General features: G+C 35.9%; 1 protein-coding gene across 3 annotated transcripts; it reads left to right on the top strand.

Moving 5' to 3' along the window:
- The first annotated feature begins 245 nt into the window (after positions 1-245).
- Positions 246-3394, top strand: LOC112290315 (putative fucosyltransferase 8). 3 transcript variants are annotated; one of them, XM_024536464.3, is made up of 2 exons: positions 246-654; positions 800-3394. In XM_024536464.3, the coding sequence occupies exon 2, from the start codon at positions 1175-1177 to the stop codon at positions 2909-2911; it is 1737 nt and encodes a 578-aa protein (XP_024392232.1). In that variant the 5' UTR covers positions 246-654; positions 800-1174; the 3' UTR covers positions 2912-3394. The 3 variants fall into 3 exon arrangements, with proteins under 3 accessions (XP_024392232.1, XP_073394160.1, XP_024392233.1); XM_073538059.2 differs by having other exon boundaries at positions 255-654; positions 1271-3394; XM_024536465.3 differs by having other exon boundaries at positions 255-1018; positions 1271-3394.
- The last annotated feature ends 11510 nt before the right edge of the window (positions 3395-14904 follow it).

Below are 14904 nucleotides of genomic sequence, written 5' to 3'. Positions count from 1 at the left end.
CATGCGTGTTGACGAGCATGGTCCCATTCGTTGTGGTGTTCCGAAGGAGAGGCCTCTGCACTCTGGCGCCGAATGAGGGTCAGCACGCGCTTAAGTCCCCGCACGATCGACATGACCACCCCCCGCGACCGAACTGATCAATCGATAGATCGATGGATAGATGCAAAGAAGAAACCATCTCAAGTGATCTCCAATCACGGCTCTAATAATAGAAGATTCCGGTTCATAACTGGCGCATTCTCCCAACTCGGCCTGCCTGTCGGGGTGCTGAAGGTGGTTACTGGAGGTGGTTACTGGAGGTGGTTACTGGAGGTGGTTACTGGAGCACACTGATCTAATTGAAGTCTTGGTGTCGATGCGGTTAATCGATGTGTGTAGCCCCCTGGCATTTTCTAGCCGAGCGTTTCGGGTAGTTGTGCCGTGTAACACAGGCTTCTCCCTCAAAGCTTCCTTCCTCGGTGATGGTCCTGCTACTTCGTGGATTTCGCTCCAGAATCGGTTCCAGAAACCTGCAACTTAGGATTAGTTAGTCAGCCCCCGAACTTCGTGACTTACTTTAGAAGTTAGGAGGATTCCGCGAGTGGTGGTGGTGGTGGAGAGTATTTGGGTCGATTCAACTCCACGGGTGTGTGTAGCGCGGATGGTTGGCTCACGGTGAGATCTCTCGCGCTCAGTCCTGTTTGAATTCCGGACGCTTTTCAAGCATCCTCTTTCGATCTCTCAGTTTTAGGATTGCTATTTTCTTTTACATTTCGTTAGTGTTGGATTTGATATTGAACCACCTGGACGACCTCCACAGGCTAAGAACGTGCAGCTTGGTACAATCGACAGGAGCAGGTCGCACATGAAATAGCTCTTAATTCCAGCCTGTGATTGATTCGAGATCTTGCGATTTTTTATAGAGTTGTAAATTCTTGCACCAGATCGAGAAGGTGCCGCTAGTCGGATTGTTTCTGGGATTTGCTTAACGGCTATCTTCTTGAATTACATTCGTCGCCGCCACTCTAACCTCTCCAATGTGAGCTAGCCAATCCTTCTCCAGCACGTACCACATAAAAGTTCTTACCCTTGAACGGTGTGATACTTCAGACCCAGGTCAAAGGTTAGGCGTTCTTCTGTAGGTCAATGGTCGAGATCGGCTTAAGTGAAGACTGGCTTAGAAACACCTGTCTTGATGACGTCGTCAAGACGCTGCGGCGTCCACCGAGGGATCAGTTTCCTCTTCATTCTCATGGTACTCATTTTCTCTTGCCTGTATTTTTCTGCGAAGGTCCCGGTGTCTTCAGAAAATTTGGACGAATTCGGACTCCTGCCTATAATTGAGCTGAATGACACTGAGTTGAGAGAAAGGCGTGTAAAACTTTTGGAAAACTTCATAACTTCTTTACAAGAATCTACAAGATTAGCCACGGGAGGGGAGGATGAGAGCGATTGGTTCACAGAAGAGGCCAGAGTGAAATGGAATCGAGAGAATCCGTGTCTCAGCCGCAGAGAGATGCGGCTACAATACAAGCAAAGGAAACACGTTCCCTACGTGGAGCCGAATTCCCAGTGGCAAGAGGTTCTCCGAGAATACTCCAAACTCCACCGCACTTGTTTGCATAGGATTGGTGACCCGGTGGCGTATTTCACGAGCCAAAACTCCACCGTTGAGTGCAAGTTCACAATATTGGACACAGAGTTAGCAGCGGGGTTGGGAAATAGGTTGGTGATGATTGCGTCGGCGTTTGCTTACTCTCTCATTACTCAGCGCGTGCTGCTTATTGCCAGACCCGGAATTCTGCCTCCTCAGTTGCTCTGCGAGCCCTTTGAAGGATCCTCATGGTTGCATTTCGATCCTAACCAGCTTGTGACGCCCTTTAATCGAGACTCTAGAGGGCTGGGCAGTTACTGGAATAAGTCTGGAAGTTTCCACAGCCGCATTGACATAGCTCGTGGAGCTGAAGGCGGGGATGACACGTCGCAGCTTATTATGGATTACGCTGTGGCGAATGGCGAAGGTGGGTATACGGAGCAACTCGACAGCAGATTTTTTTGCGACACGGAACAGGACTATTACAAGAATGTGACATGGGTGTATATCATGGGCTGCATCTACTTCGCGCCAAAATTATACGCTGTGCCCTCATTCCGGCCGGTTCTGGACGCTCTATTTCCGGATAAGATGATGCTCACGAACCTCTTGCGCGATGTTATGTCGCCATCTGACGTGGTTTGGGAGCAAGTCAAGAGCATTCAGCGAGACTATGGGCTCCAGCGAGCTGATCGTCGGTTAGGCATTCAAGTTCGGTATCGTTACCAAAAGGAGCAGTTCGATAGGATGGATCGGGTTGTTGAGGCTCGAATTTGGCAGTGCGCCATAAACAATCATCTTCTTCCACCCGTCGTGACCAATTCTCGGCGAATGTTACCCCATGTTTCAAACAGAACGACCTCCGTCTTCGTAGCGTCGTTGTTTGATGGTGTAAAAAATAATCTCAGTGACACATTCGCTACCTATCCAACTGAAACTGGCGAACACGTCGAGGTTTTTCAGTTTTCCCACGAAGGCCTGCAGAAGTTCGGCGTGAAGATTTTCCAGGACGCGCTGGCGGAGATCATCACTCTCAGCTACTCCGACTACCTGTTTGTCACGCCTCAGTCGACGTTCAGTGGAGTTGCTCAGGCATATGGCGGGCTCATCCCTTGGTTCATTGGATTCCGCGATGAACTAGAAACGCGTCCTCCATGCACCCGTGGACAGACTGTGGATACATGCTTCCAAGTTCCGCTTGATTATGTCTTTCAGTGCCGCTACGACTCTGCGGTTCATCGAAAAGAGATTAGCACGGTCTACCCTGACATTCAGAAGTGTTTGGAAGCTGACACCCCTGGTTTGCAGCTCATTACAAAGCAACCTGAGATTCCTTAAGCCTATAGGATCTCAGATTGTCGATCCATCCTCATTCGATCAATACCGCTTCTAGTATTGGGACGCAAAGATTTATGGTACACATTTCTGTGACGCTATTCTTTTGGTCCATTTTTTTTGCCTACGTTGACTGCCTATTTCTTCGCCGGTAACGCTACCAGCATACTCTTATGCGATGGCATGCCTTCGGCAGTAACGACGTCGAGATGTGTTAGATATGAAATGAGTTTGTGTTTTAACTAGTGTAGCTGAGGGCGTACCCAACTAGCTTATTGTAACAGTGCATGTAGATCTATTCGTGCAGTTCTTTTCTTTTTAAATTATTGGTAATAGGATTCAGGGTGAGCACCAAACCCATGATTCGTGTCTTGTGCACAACAAGACGTTGTCCTGGTTACCCATTTTTCGAGATTTATACAATCAGACAACAACATTCCTTTCTATGATTAATCATAATGGACCATACCAGCATTCCTCTGTTCATTTGTGGACCACACAAGTTTGGCATTGTTAGCTTAATAATCAACGTTGAAAGTGTCGTAAAACACCGACCAGATCTTGTTCTAGTATACAAAAACTTCATCAAATACATTCCGAATTATGCACGAATAATAACAATAAAAACAATACCTTGTTTCTTTATTCACAAGCAGAATCTGTCTCAACCTACCTCTGGGAATAGCAATTGGAGATACTCCAAAGCACAACAGCTTGCTTCAGGGTTTGAAAACATCAATTAGAAGCTCTATTGGGAATGTTCTAGCAAGTTGCTAATGAGGTGAAATGAAATTGACATGAATTGGGTTGAATTATACCTGGTTGCACACAGAATAATAATAATAATGATGATAATAATAATTTTCGTCATCATGTTCAGTGTGATTGTCGGTTACTGTTCAATCAAATAATTGGATGTTGCATTGGTTGTATGGGTATAATTCAACACAAGTTGTTGACTCAAGTTGGATATAATTGGCACAGGTAGCAATGAAACTTGCCATGAAAACAACAGTCGAAAATTTTATTTTTACACAGAAAAAGATACTTCCTATGCTGTAACAGGTGATAGCTATAATGATGAAGTTGAGTTTAACAGTACACAAGTGGGAGCTGGTATGTTTACGATTATAAATTTGATGCAGATGAGACAGTGAACCTCGAGTCCAAAGCTTCGTTAATTAGTAAAGATTTACTTTCAAATAAGGTGATCCTTAGCATCATAAAATAATGAAAATGTAAAGCAGTTATCATTGTATTTCATGCCATTAAGCTTTTTAAATTCTTTTTCTCACTTTTAGGTGTCATTGTGTGGAATAATATTAAGGCACTTCTAGAAAATTATGTAAATAACATGTCATGTATCCTTCATGAAAGACAAATAGATTTTTTAATAAATAATACTAATACATTTTTAATAAACAAAACTTGACCAAGGTCTTGTATTTTTTTGTGATATATTTGTATTTGGTCTAAGGTACAAAATATAATTTACAGAAAAAAAAAAAAAAAAAAAAAAAAACTCATTCTTTCTTCCATACATTGTTCTAACTTACATAGTTTGAATAAAGAAAAAATTAAAATTTTATAGATATAAAAATAATTTTTAAATTTTATTGATGTTAAAGTAAATCCATGAAAGTATAATTTTTCAATAATATAAGTATGTATGATTTGGTTAATTTTTTTTAAAAAATACTATATTATTATATTTATTTTATATATTATTTTTATGAATTTATACTTTATCAAACCTTTTTATTATTCTCCAATAGTATACTAATTTTTTAAACCATAAATTCTCAAATTTCATAAAAATCCAAATATTTTAAAAATATACTGTAATAATCCTAATCAAATTTTAACTAACTTTAAAGAAATTTAAAAGAAACTACAAAAGAAACATAAAGAAATTATAAATCAATCTTAAAAAAAAAAAAAAAAAAAAAAAAAAAAACTTAAAAAATACCTAAAAAACTTAAAAAATCTTAAAAAATACAAAAAAATATCCTTAAAGAATTAATAATGATCTTAAAGAAATATTTAAAAACATAAAAAAAACCAAAATCTAACCAACCTCTAATCAAATCCTAGACCAAATACTAAATCCTAAATCAAATCTTAAACCTTAAACCAAATCCTAAATCCTAAATCCTAAACCAAATCCTAAATCTTAAATCCTAAATCAAATCCAAAGTAAATCCTGAATAAATTTCAATCATTTTTTTAAATTATTTTTAAATCTCAATAAATATTAATAAAATTATTGATCTTGACTAAAATTTTACTCACATTTCAACCTATAAGCAATTAATAAGTACATAAAATTTTAAAAAAATCAAACTCACTAATTAAAAGAAAAGCTTCTAAAACATTCCAAATATTTGCTGCCTTCTTCCTCCAATTTGAATGTTGTTCTTCCAATGGAAATTTTCTTTTATTGAATTATTAAATTGCTTGAAAAATTGGCTAATATGTAGGTTTCTAAGACTAAATTGCTCTCATCAATTTTTTCTTCAATTGAATTAGCAAATGTTACAAAATTGCAAAAATCCTCCTTGATTCTAAATTTCAATGATTTAAGTCTATAATCTACAAAAATCCTCATAATCATCAATCTAATTATTTGATTAATATCAATTTTTTTAAAAATATTCAAGATAAAATTGACAAAATTTTACCTATAAATATGCTACAATACTCACAAAGTCTTCAAATTTATGAACTTCTTTTTATTTCTACATAGCAATTTTTGGATTGATAAAAAGGTTAAAGTTAAGATCTTTGTCAAGGTCAATATTAATATTGAGGTAAATATCAAGGTAAAGATCGACTAATTCTTCTTTAGCTAATAAGTTCTAAGCCTAACTTTGTCATCTTGGTTCTCCAATCTCTTCTCCTTTACATCTTTATATATCTTGTAATATCTAACTATCACCAAGTAAATCTTTGTTAAGCTCAAAGTAGTCTAATGATGTAGTTTGATTAAGATAAATCTTTACCTTGCACTTAATAAATCTTGACTAATAGTCATCATGCTTGCTTTCTAATTCTATAGCCTTGGCTCCAAAGCTTCTTTAATCTTGAATTGAAAACCAAAAAGCCTTTATGAATCCTTTCTTGAATCATTTTGTAACTTGGGACTTAGAATTATCTATGCACAAATGAAGTAGAACATAATAGAATATTAATTTTTATTATTATTATTATAATAAATAAAAATAAAAATATATATATATATATATATATATATTCATAGCCTTTCTTATAATGATTATTTTTCTTATTATTTAATCTTGATAAATCTATCTTTTTGTTAACTATCTTAACAACCTTAATTATCTAAAATGGCTTAATCACCTTGTCTAATTAAATAAGTGTATCTTTTTTTAATTACTTTAACTACATCAACTACCTAAGGTGGCTTAATTATCTTATCTTATTAAGAATATAGGTGACTAACTATATTTCTATTCATACTAACTATTTCTAATTTCTTTTTTTTTTAATCATTTTTACACAATTTTTTTTTTCTTCTTTTAACTTCTTTTATATAATTTTTTAAATTTAGATTCTTTTTATATTAGATTTTTTTCTTACTTATATTCCATTTATATTAGGTATTTTTTTGATGTAGGATTTAAGAATTAAATTTTAGAGATTAAAATTAATAATTTAGAAGTAAAAATTATGAATTTTAGAATAATTTAATATTAATATATTTGTGAAGTATATAATTTAAGATTTTAGACTTTAATACGATCTTATTTATTATTACAAATCCTGCAATCCATGACCATCAACTATAAGCAAGTATTAGTTGCTTTGGTTTACTTTTGAACTTTGCTTATATATTATTAGAATAAAGATTAATTCTAGATTTTTAACTTTTGTTTCTAATATCTTCTACTTATTATAAGTATTATTTCTAAATATATCTAATACTATTCTATTTTTTATCATATATAGTTTATGTTTATAAGCATACTATAAAGATGAGGTTGGATTATTGGCCAACAATATCCTTTTTTTTGCACCAAATAGGCAATAATTCTTAGTCATATAATTTCTTAGAGGTGATTACTAATAAATTACAAAATTGGTCTTCATTGTAAGTACATATACAAGTTATTCTTAAGCCATTAGATAGTAATAAGTATGAAAGTAGTTTTTTTATGGTACACACCAAGAATCAATATTATCAATCTCTTTTATCAAAGTACTTAGAAAGTAATCATGTTGAGAACTTTGAGTTAGTGGTAGATGCCATCAAGGCTTTTCAACTTTTTTTTGCATTGAATATGACTAAGAAACTTTGGATCTCAAAATCTAGGTATATTTTACTATATAAAAGATAATTTCTATAGTATAGTAAAGAATTGATTATTAAGACAGACTAAAGACATTTCATTTTTAGATTGAAAGATAAGATTTTAAACCTAGATAATAGAAAAATACTAACAATCCTCTACTTTAAATGAATGGTATGTATTTAAACTATTGCTACAATATCTGGAATAAGAGGCATTCTAAATATATAAGAGATAGAATAAAATAATTTTACTACAATAACACAAGCTAAAACATTCTTAAAAGGCCAAAATAGAGCTTATTTCTACTTTTATAGAAGGTATTGTTTTAAATCCAATTCTTATATTAAAAAATAGAGATCCACTAAAAAAAATAGAATATAATTTTAAGACACAAAATAGAATATAATAGCATTATGAAAGCTTTAGATAGCAGTACCTTGTACATAGTCTTTGATGGCTCAAGTTGTAGATGAGACTTTCTGTAGAATAAAAAAACAACCATCTTTTGAGCTGCTCTAAATATTCATTGTCCACTTGAAGAGTAAGTATTGTAAAAAAATAAAGAAGAAGTGTATTGCTAAGATAGAAGTTTTATGAAACAAATACAAAAGAATTCTCTACTTTATTATCAAGAATTCAAGATAACAAATGCTTAAAATAAACCTCTACTTTTATTCTTTATATAGCACAAGTCCATGGTCTAAATACATGGACTTTTTAGTGTGAATATACAAATAACTAGCCTAGTTAATAATGTCCAATTAATATGTGGATACTTGTCTTGTTAGGCCATATGACGACTTCATAGGCTATGATAGTTAAATAGTATTACTACCAACAAATGGCGGCTACAACTTGTCAATTAGCAAAGTGGTGTCAATCACCCATTTTACTTTATATCTAATAGGAGTTACATACTCTATTAATATTCTCACTTAATGATATATTAGACTAATTCAATTTGATGATGCCCATCATCTCCTTGAATTTACAATATTTCTCACAAATTAGACCTTTGGTCAAAACATTTGCAACCATCTCTTTAATCTTGCAAAAAACTAAATTGATGTTGCCACTCTCAATCTTTTTATAAATAAAGTGATATTGAATTTCAACATACTTAGTATCAGCATAGAATGTAAGATTCCTTAAAAGAAAAATGTAACTTTGACCATCATTGAAAATAATAAAAGGACTCTCTTGTGAAAATCCAATATCTTTAAAAAAAACCTTTAAAGCCAAATTGCTTCTTTAGTAGCATGAATAGCTGCCATGTACTCTACTTTGGTTGTAGATGATGCAACTTTTGGTTATTTCTTGCTATTCTAACTAATTGCACTACCAGCCAATAAGAATGTATAACTAATGGTTGAACGTTGTGTATCAATATCTCCTACATAGTTTACATCATAGTGATCAATCACTTACAAACTCAAAGGACTTCCACCATATTATAGCATATGATCTAATGTACCTTGAAGATATTGCAAAATACATTTTATTGCTATTTAATATTGTAGGCCAGAATTTACAATATTTTAGCTAATAACTCCTACTAGATATGAAATATCTATCCAAGTCCCTATCATTGCGGAGATTAAATTGTCCACTGCATTTTGGTATGGAATCTCTTTCATTTCTTTAATCTCCTCAGGAATTTTTTGACTCATGTCTCTTGAAAATTTACTATTAGAATCCAAAGAAGTAGCCAAAGGTTTACAATCTATCATGCCAAATCTTTCAAGGATATTTTCTACATACCTTTTCTAACTGAAGTAGATTTTACAAATCTTTTAATTCTTTATAATCTACACATACAAAATATAGTGAATTTCTTCTAATTCCTTTATTCAAACCTCTCAGTAAATTTTTTTTATATTTCTAAGATGAGTTTCTTATTATTGGACATAAGCAACAAGTCATCCACCTAAAATGCAATAATGATGAAGAAGCCATTACCTGTCCACAAAACATAAATATTAGAATCAACATGGCTTCTTTTTAAATATTGTGAGGCAAAATAATCATCTATTTTCTTATACTATGTCGTAGGAGATTGTTTGAGCCCATAAAAAGTTTTAAAGACTTTATACATCAATCGTTCTTTATCCTCTGATATATAGCTTTTTGGTTGATTCATATATATTCTTTATTCAAGATCTTCATTCAAAAATCCTATCTTGATATCTATTTGATGAACTTTCAAATCTTCAATTGCAGCTAGTGCAAGTAGTATACAAATTGAGGTTATTTTTGCCATTGGAGCAAAAATCTCATTGTAATCAATACTTTCTTTTTGTTCATAATATTTTGCAATAAGTCTTATCTTATAGTATTTTATTGAACCATTAGCATTATATTTGATGTTGAAAATTTATTTACAACCAATTGATTTTTTTTTTTTACTAGTAATGGTGTCAAAGTCCAAGTCTTGTTGTCAATGAGACTCTCGTACTCTAAATCCATTGCTTCTTTTGACTTTCAAGTGTCATCCATTTTCATAGCTTCAATAATAATAGTTGATTCTTTAGTGCTTATATAAAAAGCATGTTCCATATATGCTAAAGATATAAATAACTTAGAAAGAATCTAAGCCATTACTTATTCATCAATTGCTTGTTATTATATCAAAAATCAAGCTCTTGTACATGTCATTATAGGTGAAGGTGGAAGTAGACTTAGAAGTATATTTAAAGCTACATGTTAATATCTAAGTATTTGAGCTTATATTTAAATAACTCAAACAAAAGATGAAGATGAAGATTCAATAGTTGGTTATTAGTAACCTTTATTAGTGTCCAAATCTCCCATTGTATCCTCAATATCTGTTAGGGACATATTCCTTAGAACTTTCTAGAGAGAAGTTTCTTGAACCTTCTAGAAAATAAGCCTCTAGAACCTTCTAGAAGAGAAGCCTCTGGAACCTTTTAGAGAGAAGTTTCTAGAAGCTTCTAGAAAGGAAGTCTCTAGAACCTTCTAGAAGAGAAGTTTCTAAAAGCTTCTAGAAAGGAATCCCCTGGAACTTTCTAGAAGCTTCCTAGTAAATAGAAGTAGCTCGAGAAGTTTCTAGAACCTTCTAGAAAGGAAGCCTCTGGAACCTTCTAGAAGCTTCCTAGTTAATAGAAGTAGCTCGAGAAGCTTCCTAAGTAGGAGTATATATAGGGATCGAGGCTGAAGAGTTCTTCAGTCTCGACAACACATCTCTTGGAGTTCTAGCTCACCTTTCTGGTGTTGTTCTTATACTCATCTGTTTAATCTAGTTTTGCCACTTCTTCTTGAACTTCTTGTTAGATTTCAAGTCTGTATTTTATGTCCGTGACAGTTTATCGAGACTGTCACTAACTTGAGATATCAGAGCTAGTTCTTTCTTAGTAGAGTGTGGATTACCCCTCTACTTGAAGGTATACTAGCATTTTTTAGAGGTTGCAGATTACCCTCCTCTAAACTGATACTTCTTCTGTTACAATATTGGAGTCTTATTCTTCTTAGAGAGAGTGGATTATCCCTCTTCTTGAAATTCTTAAGGCATTTTATAGGTTGTGGATTACCCTCCTATAAACCAATATTGCCTCTTATAGGGTCATTTTTGTCCTTCTTTTAGAATGGCCGGAGGTCAAGACATTAGTATGACAGAAAGTTCGGAGTCTAAGTTAGATGCTATTATGAATGCCCTCGCTATATTATCACAAAGAACTGCAGAGATTGAAGGAGTGGTGGCAAGGCTTCATAATGATGGAGTATCAGGGATAGCACAATCTAAACTACACCAGCCTCAAATTTCGGCACTTGGAGAAACAACTTTACCTCAGGTTCGACAAGAACCACTAGTTCTACAACATAAGGAGCCTCGAGTTAGCCTTCCAGATAAGTTTGATAGAACACGTTCCAAGTTTCGAGGATTCGTCAATCAAATCAGGTTGATAACAGTTTTACAGCCCGAACGATATCCAACGGAGGAGACACGTGTTGGGCTTGTTGGAACCTTACTTACGGGACAAGCTCTATCATGGTTTGCTCCTTTGTTCGAGAAACGATCATCCATATTAAACAACTTCGAAACCTTTTTGGAAGCATTTGCGGAAGCATTTGGTGAACACGATAAGGTTCGATGGGCTACAACAAAGATCCGATCGCTACGACAAGGGATGCGTTCTACATCAGTCTATGCTTCGGATTTCAGGCAATTAGTATGCGACATCAATTAGGATGAAGAAGCGTTGATGAGTCAATTCTATTGGGGTTTAAGAGATGATGTGAAGGATTTGCTGTTAACTCTTCCTGATCCACGAACGCTCAATGAAGCCATTAGCCAAGCTGTGAAGTGCGATAATCGCCTATTCCAACGTCGCCAAGACCAACGCTCAAGACAACATACAATTCGCCATGCTCCAACTATGTCGGCAAGTAGTGTGAATTCGCATTCAAAGGTGGAAGACATGCAAATTGATGCGGTACGTATCAAATCTCTTACTATAGAAGAAAAAAAGCGACGTATAGAGGAAAATTTATGCTTGTATTGCGGTGGAGAAGGCCACAAAGTCGAAAACTGCCCCAAAAAGCAAAATCGAGGCATAGTCAAGACTAGGAGAGTATTTGTTCAGGAAAACGAGGATGCCCAGCCACAGTAGGAACTGTGTGGCTGGACAATGAAATATCCCAACAACAATCAGGTTCCTTTCTTTCTGCCCAACCTGCACTTTGTTTTACAATCCCTCTATTTATCGGCCCTCAAAAACTAAGAACCTTAGCGCTACTAGACTCAAGAGCATCTGCTTGTTTTTTAGACGAAGAATTTGCAAAGCGTCATAAGATCCCTTTAGTACAAAAATCAAAACCTGTTCATATTGAGATCATAGATGGACGACCTTTATTGTCTTGTAGCATCACCCATGAATCAAAACCTATAGAAGTAACGTTTAAAGACCATAGTAGTCATATTATTTTTAATATTATTAGAACCCCATCAAATCCTGTTATTCTTGGTCTTTCTTGGTTGGAAAAATATAATCCATTGATAGATTGGAGGTTGCGGAAGATGACTTTTCCCACAAAACCACCCAAGAAAAAACCTAGTAAAAAACCTCAAAAAAAGAAATCCTTATTCATTGGAGCAAGAGCGTTTATAAGATCATCTAAGGAAGGCACTCCATTTGTCATTTATGCGGCTCCAACTACCGAGGAGAAGATCTCAACAGTAAGTATACCGGAGCGATATAAAGATTTTGAAGACGTGTTTCAAAAGAAGAACGCCGACATACTACCGGAACACCGACCATATGATTGTGCCATAGACTTGTAAGAAGGAGCACAACCACCTTTTGGCCCAATCTACAATCTATCGCAAACGGAGTTGGCAGAGTTACGAAAGTACATCGACGAGAATCTAGCCAAGAACTTCATTCATCATTCAAAATCATCAGCTGGAGCACCTATCTTATTTGTGAAGAAGAAAGATGGATCATTACGGATGTGTGTGGACTATCGATGTCATGGACATACATTGGAAGATTCTTCGAATATTCTTCTAGAATATTCTCTAAAGATTCTCTAAAGATTCCTTTAGAAGGTTCTAGAAGATTCTTAGAATATTCTCTAAAGATTCTCTTAGAAGGTTCTAGAATATTCTGATAGATTCTAGGAAGTTGCTCGAGAAGTTTCCTAATTAGTAGAAGTTGTTGGAGAAGCGTCCTAGTTAGCGGAAGTAGCTCGAGAAGCTTCCTATTCAGTAGTATATATAGGAGTCGAGGCTGAAGGGTTCTTCAGTCTCGAGAACACATCTCTTGGAGTTCTAGCTCACCTTTCTGGTGTTGTTGTTGTACTCATCTGTTTAATCTAGTTCTGCCACTTCTTCTTGAACTTCTTGTTAGATTTCAAGTCTGTATTTTGTGTCCGTGACAGTTTGTCGAGACTGCATTTTCACTGGTATCAGAGCTAGTTCCTTCTTGTTAGAGAGTGGATTACCCCTCTTCTTGAAGGTGTGCTAGTGTTTTAGAGGTTGCGGATTACCCTCCTCTAAACTGATATCTCTTCTTTCTCAATATTGGAGCCTTATTCTTCTTGGAGAGAGTGGATTACCCCTCATCTTGGAGTCTTAAGGCGTTTTAGAGGTTGCGGAGTACTCTCCTCTGAACCAATATTGTCCTCTTGTCAAAACTCTTTTTTCTTCTTTCTGAAGGTTAGCCGAAGGTTAAGACGTTAAAATGGCTGAAAGTTTGGAATCCAAACTAGACGCCATCATAAATGCTCTTGCCTCGTTGTCACATAGGACAACAGAGATCGAAGGAGTCATAGTAGGACTCCATAACAATGGAGCATCTGAGATAGCGCCATCTAAAGCATATCAGCCTCAAACTTCTGCGCCAGAAGAAGCAGTTCTACCTCCATTTCAACAAGATCGAGTAGTCCTACAACGAAAGGAGCCTCGAGTTAGTCTTTCGGATAAGTTTGATGGAACTCGTTCCAAGTTTCGAGGTTTTGTCAACCAAATCAGGTTGATAACAATTTTAGAGCCCGAACGTTATCCGACGGAGGAAGCGCGTGTTGGGCTTGTTGGAACCTTGCTTACAGCACAAGCCCTGTCTTGGTTTACTCCCTTGTTCGAGAAGCGATCGCCAATCCTGAGCAACTTTGAAACGTTCTTGGAGGCGTTTGCAGAAGCATGTGGCGAGCATGATAAAGTTCGATGGGCTACAACAAAGATCCGATCGCTATGACAAGGAACACGCTCTGCATCAGTCTATACCTCGGATTTCAGACAATTGGCAAGTGACATTAATTGGGGTGAAGAGGCGTTGGTGAGTCAGTTTTATTGGGGCTTGAAGGATGATGTGAAGGACTTGCTGTTATCTCTTCCTGATCCTCAAACGCTCAAAGAAGCTATTAGCCAAGCTGTAAAGTGTGACAACCGCCTATTCCAGCGTCGCCAAGACCAACGTCCAAGACACCAAATGACTCGTTACGACGTGACTATGTCTGCAAATAGCTTAAACTCACATTCGGAGGCAACAGACATGCAAATCGACACGGCGCGTGTCCGATCTCTTACTCCAACAGAGAAGAAACGACGTATGGAGGAAGGGTTATGTTTGTACTGTGGAGAAGAAGGTCACAAGGTTGGAAATTGCCCAAAGAAGCAAAATTGGCACCTTGTCAAGACTAGAAGTGCGATGATTCTGGAAAATGACGACGCCCAGCCACAGTAGGAACCGTGCGGCTGGACAATCTAATATCACGACAACAATCAGGTTCTTCCTTCATTGTCCAACCTGCCCGTAATTTTACAATTCCTTTGTTTTTAGGCCCTCAAAAACAAAAAACTTTAGCTTTATTGGATTCGGGGGCATCTACTTGTTTTTTAGATGAAGAGTTTGCTAAACGCCACAAGATCCGTTTAGTACAGAAGTCCAAACCTGTTCACGTAGAGGTGATAGATGGACGACCCTTATTGTCAGGCAACATTACCCACGAATCAGAACCTATAGAAGTGGTGTTTAAGGACCATAGTAGTCACGTTATTTTTAATATTATTAGAACCCCATCAAGCCCTGTTATCGTTGGTCTTTCTTGGTTAGAAGATCATAATCCGTCCATTGATTGGAGGCTACGAAGGATAACATTTCCTGAAAAAAATAATAATAAACCTGTTGGTAGAACCTACATGAAGAAATCCATGTTTATTGGAGC

Source organism: Physcomitrium patens, chromosome 13, assembly GCF_059467195.1.
Source record: "Physcomitrium patens ecotype Gransden chromosome 13, ASM5946719v1, whole genome shotgun sequence".
Lineage (NCBI taxonomy): Eukaryota > Viridiplantae > Streptophyta > Bryopsida > Funariales > Funariaceae > Physcomitrium > Physcomitrium patens.
Note: the sequence above shows the minus strand (reverse complement) of the source record. Positions and strands in the feature narration are given on the sequence as shown.

What these genes read in the sequence shown, in the direction of transcription:
- LOC112290315 (XM_024536464.3), top strand. Translation starts at nt 1,175, where the DNA reads ATGACGTCGTCAAGACGCTGCGGCGTCCACCGAGGGATCAGTTTCCTC.